We start from the raw sequence: 7,820 nt of genomic DNA, 5'->3' as shown, positions 1-7,820 counted from the left end.
TAAAAAGTCTGGTTTTTACCGCCCCGCTGCTCAAAACCTCCACAGGCTTAAATGCTCCAAGTGCCTCATGACCTCTTCCTGCTCTGATTTTTGGCTGCACTTTTAACCTTTGCACTCGACTCTGGTGCACATTTCCTCGTTGTTCTGGCGGGTTCTGCGACGCAGCTTTGGTGATGGCCGGGTCACCGGCGTGCACCGGTGTCACTGCAGCTCCCCGAGATGTGGACTTGCTGGAGTCTCTCACCTGTGTGTCCTTAGCTATCAAGTCATTTCTTCAGCGAGAACGTCCCTGGTCACACCTCTACCTCCTTTCCTGCTTCACTGTTTCTATCCTCAGGACTTCGTCGGTCTAAAGTGTGAGCTGGAGTGACACAGGGCTGTCTGTTCTGTTCTCTGCTCGTTATACAACGCCTAAAATCGTGTCGAGTGACGCTTCGTGATAATTAGTGAATGAATTAATTTCCGTCACCCATATCCCAGCCTCCATTTCGTGTTCTTTCTCTCTCTCTTTCTCTCTCTCTCTCTCTCACTCTCTCTCTCACACACACACACACACACGTTTGTGAACTTTCACTCGCTCACACACACACACGCTTGTGAACTTTTTCATTTTCCAGTGACATTCTTTCCCCCCGCCCCGTACCCCATTTCTCCACCTTGGTCTCCTCAGAAAGTCCCCAGCACGCTCTCCCCCACTCTCCTTCAGCCCAACACTGCTGCTGGCGTCAGCAAACTTCCCACAAGCGCCCGCAGGCCAGGCCCAAGCTCCCCGACTGGAGTAAAAAGAAGGAGGCTGCGACCGTCGCCCTCGCCTGCCCCAGGACCCTCGGCGAGCTTCACTCACATGAAGCGCAGGTCAGGGCCCCGCCGGCTCCTGCCTCAGCCCGCAGCCCGTAGCGTGGGCCTCGCACGCGCGACGACGCTGAGACAGGACCCAAACGCCTGCCCCACCAAATGCCTGAGCGCGCCACGGAGAAACCCCCAAATTCCGCTAGCCCCTTTCCTGTTCGCAGCGCATCTTGCTCCCCGTTTCCCAAGCCCTTAATCCATAATGTAAACGACCCCGCACTTTTTCTTCGCTACGTTGGTCGTCTGTTTGGGCAGCGCGATAGACGCCCCTCGTCGGGGTCTTTGTTCGCTGCTGCGTCGCGGACTCTCTGACGTCAGAGGACCTGACTGAACTGAGCGTGAGGGGAAGCGCTGGGACCTGTCAGTGACGTGGGCCGGGCACTTGCTCCCGGCCGTAGTAGGAGTTTGGGTTCTGGCTGACTAAGTTCGCCCGCCAAGGGCAAGCTCGGCGCTCCCGGCGCCCCAGGAGCCGTCCTGTGCCTCACGTCCCTGAAATGCGTGGCCTGCTGCACTAAGCTGTCGCGGCAGTCGCAGGCGCAGCGACAGCGCTGAGGCCGGGGGAGAAGCGCTATCCCCCGTCTTTGTGCCGCCTGCACCCCCCGCCTCACAGGCAGGTATCTGGGTGTCCCAGTTTTCCGTGGCTCGTGGGGGGTTGGCGGGGGGTCGGAATGGCAGGGGCAGCGACGGCTCCCGCGTCTCCGCCGGGAGGGCCAGAGCCCACACCGTGCGGCTGTGGCTGCAACTCTGTAGGTCCTTGGGGAGCTGCGCCTGCCTCCCCCCAAAGTCACACGTCACCCGGCTCCGTTGGAAAGTGTAGGTGAAGCTTCGACAGTCACCACGTGCCACTGCTGAAAGGTTCAAGAAGATGAGAGCAGGAGAAACTCGCCTCAGGACAAACTCAGTGTGTGCCCCCCGTTTCAAAGATTGGGGAGTTGTGGAAATGGCACCTTCCCTTGCGCAGTGGGAACGTCCCGAGGAGAAAGGAGGTTGCTTCTGCCTTGTCGGTGGCCGGCCTCCAAGGCCTCGTCCTCGTTAGCTGTGACAGAAAGGCAGTTTTTGAGGGAAGGCGTCTGACAGAAATGGGCTGCTCTGAATTCCCTGTTGAAATGCGGGGACTGCGCTTTCGAGATGGTGTCTTTTGTCCTAGGGCCGACCCTCCCCTCACCACCACCCCCAACCCCTGTGAGTCTTTGATTCCAAGCCCATAGAAGACAAAATGTGTCTCTCACGCCCTTGCTAGCCCACGAGTGGAAGACACCTGCCTTCACGTGCGAGCTTCAAGGCATCTGCTGAGTGAAGGGATCTCGAAACCCAACCACTTGCATTGTTTTTCCTCCACCGATGTCTCCTCCACCAGTGTCTCGCCTCAGGTTTTTATTGCTACCTTGTTCCCACTCAGCGAGTGTAGCTGGCGAGCGCGTTTTTCATGTGTGAGCCCTTTTGTGTCGCCATGAAAGGCAAAGTGGCAGCCCAACAACCGAGTGGTTTATCTTTTTGAATAATTAGCATTTTCGTTATCTGGTTCTTGAATTTTAGCGGCCTAGGTAATAGCAATGGCTGCGTGAACACCCCCGTAGGATGCTGCCCTGTAGAGCGACTCCATGCTGGAAAAGAAGAACACGGAAGCCCCCTTTCTAACATCAGGCCTGTTCTCAAGAAGCGAACACGTTTAACCTTTTCTAGTCTTAGATCTATATGTTTAGTAATGAGTTAAATTCCTCACTCTTTTATTTATTTTTTTTAATGCTTTAAGATAGCCCGCATCACCCACAACATATTTTCTCCCAATTTTGGAAGTGATCACAATTAGTTTCCTTGATGCTTAGTTTTTAATTCCAAATGATAATGCTTTTCACATCAACTTATAAATACATATGTCTCTGGTTGTAATGGTTAACAGTCACTGTATGAGTCAGAGGTGTGTGTTACCACACCAGGCCCACCACCACAGTCCTGATAGGGGGTGTCAGCAACGTTGGACCCCTCCTACCTTTGCTCCCCAACCCTCACCTGCCCACTCTGCTAGCCTGTTTTACGGATTTCTAGGCTTTGTTTTGGTTTGTGTTTTCTAACCCACAGTCTTGTTTCTCTGTATTCCACATGTACATGAATCCCTCTGGTATTTGTCTTTATCCTTCTGGCTTATTTTACTTAGCATAATCTCTCCCCACCCTCAGTTTCATCTATGTTGTCAAAATGGCAAAAATTCATCTTTCTTTCACACTGAGTAATATTCCATACTCTATACCACAACTTCACTAGTTTGGCACTGAGGCCATTGACCTGAATTGGCCATTATAACTAGTGCTGCAGTAAAAAGAAGTGAGTGTTTTCGCAGTCTTCACATAGATACTTAGTGGTATCGCTAGATCACGTGATAGATCCATATTTTTGTGGTATCACTAGATCACGTAATAGATCCATATTTTTTTGGACCCGTCCGCTGTTCTTCATAAGGGCTGCACCTGTGTACGTTCCCAGCAGCAGTGTACAAAGATCCCTTTTCTTTACATCCTCACCAACACTTATTGCTTCTGGTCTTTTCCATATAAGCCAGTCTTGCAGTCTGAGATGGTATCTCATGGTGGGTTTGGTCTGTAGTCTGGATATTTTAGTTGTTTCCAGTTTAGGAATATCAGCATCAGTATCACTCTGATGTAGCCCCTGCCTGTGTGTGTTAGCTTCTGCAGGAATGGAAGAGAAAACAGTAGCAGGCTCTTTCCAAAGTGAGAGTGTGAATTTAATTTATGTTTCCACTTACGTGAAGATGAAATTTTGTTTTTCCATATCCTCTTAACAATATGATTTGTCTAATTTCCTCGTTTTTGCTATCTTAGGTGCATAAATTCTCATTGGTTTTAATGAAATTTTAAAATACGTACATATATTAGTCATTTCTCTTTATTCTTATGTGAAATATATTTTTCCTGGGCTTCTATTTCATGCAATAGATAGAATATCTTCTCAAATCTTTCTAAATTTATTATAGATGGTTTTGGCTTTGATCTCATAAATTATATCCTTTAGTTCCAGGGCAGATATTTTGTTTCTTCCCTTATTCCTCACCCTTTATGTTGTATTCTTTCCTTGCCTGTGTTATGGATGTTAGATAGTCCATGGTTTAAGAATTAACGATGCTGTCCAGAGGCTTGGCATAAATGAATAAGCTCATTGGCTGGCATACTTAGTTTTAGAATGGCTGGGTGGGCAGCCAGATCTTAATTGGTGTCCTACAAATTCTAAAATTAGGAAGAATTGCACTTTTCACCAGTGCCCACACAAGCAGTGTTATCTTCAGAGTTGGCTTAATTTTTTCAAAGAATCTTGTCTACTTTGCTTTCAAGGTAATAACTGTTCAGGATTGGGTCATTCTCCACCCCTCACTCTGTGAGAAGGGAAGTTCTTAGTGTTATGTGGATTATTTAAGCTTTAGATGATGAAGAGAATACTCTTATTGATTAGAATATGCAATAATAAACTTGAATTACTCTTTAAAACAGGTGTTAATGAAGATGAAATGCATTACCTTTTCCTTTTTATGCCATCTTTGCTTTTTATTTATTTTAGATCAGTAATATAAAATATGATTGAGTTTCCATCATCAATATTATATTGGAATTTTTTTAACTTTGATTTTTTTTTTAAGTGTAAAGTGCCCAGTTGGCTTTTCCCTGCAAGTAATGTATTATTTAAGGTGAGAAAATGCTAAGGTAATGCTTGGTTGATCTTTCATAAGAGTCTCTCGTTTTCTAGGTTATCTTGGAAGATTAAGGACCCTGAATATGTTTCCTTTGAAAGATGGTGAAATGGGTGCGTTTACCTTCTTTGCCTCAGCTCTGCCACATGATGTGTGTGGAAGCAATGGGCTTCCTCTCACACCAAATTCCATCAAAATTTTGGGGCGCTTTCAAATCCTCAAGACCATTACCCACCCCAGATTGTGTCAATATGTGGATATTTCTAGAGGAAAACATGGTGAGTTGGATTTTTTCCCTCCTGTTCTTTACTCTGTCATCACAGTTTGGTTATAAACATGTGGCGAATATTGTACATGCACACACACATTTTCATGCCTTCCCATTTATGTGCAAACCTGCCAAGAGAAACACAAACTCTTTAGCAAGGTGTGGCTTAGAAGGTCCTTCCTGATCTAGTCCCACTGTATTCCTTAAGTATATTTCTGTAGTTACCACCACCTTCATCCTCATGCCAAGCCTAGTCATACGAGTTTTCCTGACTACTGTCTCCCCTCACATACCCCTATTTGTAGACCTTGCTATTTTCTGACATGAGTTTTGCTATGTCCAGTGTGTGTGTGTATATGTGTGTGTGTGTGTGTATATAACGTGTAACTTTTGTCTTTCCTGAGGATCCTTAGTTCTTGGAAATAAGAACACAATAACTTTAACTCTGACCTCATCAGATAGAGCTGCAGTACTGTACCTAGTATACAAGGAACATGCAATAAGTGTTTGAATGATTGAACAGCCACGGCTGAGTGATTCATGTTGTTTAGATCTGGGAATCCAGACTCTTAAGTTTTCTCTTTTAGGGAAACCTTCTGTCTATAAGGGTGTAAATTTAAGAAGTAAATTTAAGTTCTGATGTTAGAAACTTTAGAATTTTTTATAGGAATGTATGTTGTGAATTAAAATAGTAATTTGGGATAGCTCTCTGAATGCAAAGGAAATTAGTAAATTTTCTTTTGTCTCTTTGTATGGGACTCTACTTAGAGAACTGAAGTGAAAGCTTGACCGCTTATTGGTTAAATAGTTTCACTAGCACTTTGTTTACTGCTTTTTCAGTAATGTGGTTGAGTTTTTGTACTCCATATCATCATCTATTTGGGCTGCTTTTTTACTTATTAAAGACTTTCTTATTTATACATAAAGGAACTGGGGTACAAGCCAGGGGTGCAGGGGGTGGGGTGGTAAGAGGATTCACAAGGGACAGAGCAGGGAGCAAAAGAGGCAGACTGACAGATATATACTGCTGAGGATAGCAGAAGGTAGAATAGGAGAAGTCTGCTGTGCCATGTGAGTCTCCTGCCCAGCTGGGGGTTGAACTCATGCTGCATTGGCTGTGGATTATTTGGGCTGCTTTTTAAAATCATTAAGTCAAGTGGCTTATGAACAACACTCTTTTCTCATAGTTCCGGAGACCACAAGTCTTAGATCAGGCTAAATCTGGCAGCAGATTCAGTGCCTGATGAGGCCATCTTGCTCACTGACAGCCTTCTCACTGTGACTTCACATAGTGGAAGGGGCAAGGGAGCTCTTGGGGCTCTTTTATAAGGTGGTAATCATACTCCCTGAGGACGTAGAACTTCCAAAAGTTCTTGTTTGCAAACTCCATCACATTGGGGATTAATTTTTAACATAGGAATTAGGAGTTAGGGTGGGGTACAAACATTCAATCTGTAATACCTCACTAAAGAATGTTATGATGGTGGTCTTTAATTATTTTCAATTTATTTTTTGAAATTTAATTGCACACTGAGATTCCATTTCTTAAAATTATTTTAAATGGGAAACCCAAGGGCATTGCAACTGAGATGGAAAAATGCACAAAAATATGTAAAAATAAGCTAATATAATTTTTAAAATTATTTTAAATGCATCTCAATTAAATAATGTAATTTTCTAATGTAATTTGTGAAATTAACCTTACGCACTTGCTGATGTTGAAATGTTTTTTCCTATGTAAAAGGTGATTTCATATGTCAGCTTAATATCAAAGACCCTGAAAAGTAGTATGCGTTATTTCTTTTAAAAAATATTTGCTCTGAGAATACTTGTGTTTTAGAAACTTTGAGTAGAAAGTGTTTTTTGTAATGGATGTTATTAATGGCTAATATTTATTGAATGCTTATTATGTACTAGGTTTTATGCTAAGTGCTTTATGCAATTTGATTAATTTCACTGTCATAACGTTACCATGAGGTAAGAAGTGTCTTAGTCTCATGTTGCAGAGAAGAAAACAAGGGCACAGAGCAACTAGTTAATTAATCCAAAGCCACACAAGTAGTAAGTAGTAAATAAAGAGATTTGGACTAGTAACACATTTTTATCATGTCCTGAAAACTGTAAAACTGAAATGTGTCTGTGATACAAATATTGACATGCTCTGTAACTATACTATTCAGTACCTTAGATGTTTGGTACTGCGTCACACCCTGGACCCTTGAAAGTTAGCTATTCCAGGAAGCTGGTGAGAGATGTGGGAAAGTAATGGTAAAAGTAATTGTCTAGCAGATGATAAAAGTGCTTTATTTTCATATTCACAAGTGCCCTCACATGCATGTTGAAGTATGCATCATTTTCCTGGAGTTTCTTTTACGGTACAGGGCTGCCTTCATTTAGTCTTCTCAGCAAATATTAGTGATTAGTTAGATTTGGCCTAACCTCTTACGTGATTGGGAACATTTTGAAGCCTTTCGTCAGTCCCTCTTTACAAGGAGCAAATATGTAGGGCAGAGCTAATTAACTGCTAGAATTAAAGCAAAAGTTAAAAAGACACTAATGAGTTAAAATTTAGTGTAGGAAGCACTTTGTTGTTCATTATGATATTCCTTATTATGTGTTTTTGCATGCATTACCTCAGTCCACTGGGGTTATAAAATTTTAACAAAATCTTACCTGATACTGTGTTCCTTCTTGTGCTAGTTACCAGATAAATGCAGATGAGTAAGACAGGATCCTAATTCCTGAGTTAGCTTCAGAAGTAGTAGAGGAAAAAATACAAATGTGATTATAATGTAGTAACAGTTTTAGCAATAATGGTTTATAGTGTGCTCTTCAATACCAAAGGAAGTTAAATTCTTCACAAAAGAATGTTGATTCAACAAACTCCTTTATATAAATTTTCGGCATCATTAGGGACTCTACAACAAAGATGGTTGCCTCTTCTGTGTGTACAGTTTCATATACTTACATTCGTTTATTTTGGTGGTACTGTAGGTCCAAAGGGAT

At 43.1% G+C, this 7,820-nt stretch overlaps 1 protein-coding gene across 3 annotated transcripts in view; it reads left to right on the top strand.

The window, feature by feature from the left end:
* Positions 1–1,184: 1,184 nt before the first annotated feature.
* Positions 1,185–7,820, top strand: part of TBCK (TBC1 domain containing kinase) — a 129,251-nt gene continuing 122,615 nt past the window's right edge. For 2 of the 3 annotated variants that reach the window (XR_001145668.1, XM_004686599.2), the window contains exons 1-2: positions 1,185–1,459; positions 4,603–4,824. Coding sequence is in view for 2 of the 3 variants with exons in the window: in XM_004686599.2 (XP_004686656.1) it covers positions 4,632–4,824 (193 nt within the window). In the remaining variant the exon portion in view is untranslated. Of the gene's footprint in view, positions 1,464–4,602; positions 4,825–7,820 lie in introns of all 3 variants that reach the window. The other variant, XM_012727935.1, reaches the window with a different exon arrangement.

This window comes from Condylura cristata, unplaced genomic scaffold (assembly GCF_000260355.1).
Source record: "Condylura cristata isolate star-nosed mole 26May11 unplaced genomic scaffold, ConCri1.0 scaffold00021, whole genome shotgun sequence".
NCBI lineage: Eukaryota > Metazoa > Chordata > Mammalia > Eulipotyphla > Talpidae > Condylura > Condylura cristata.
This window is presented reverse-complemented; position numbering and strand designations above follow the sequence as displayed.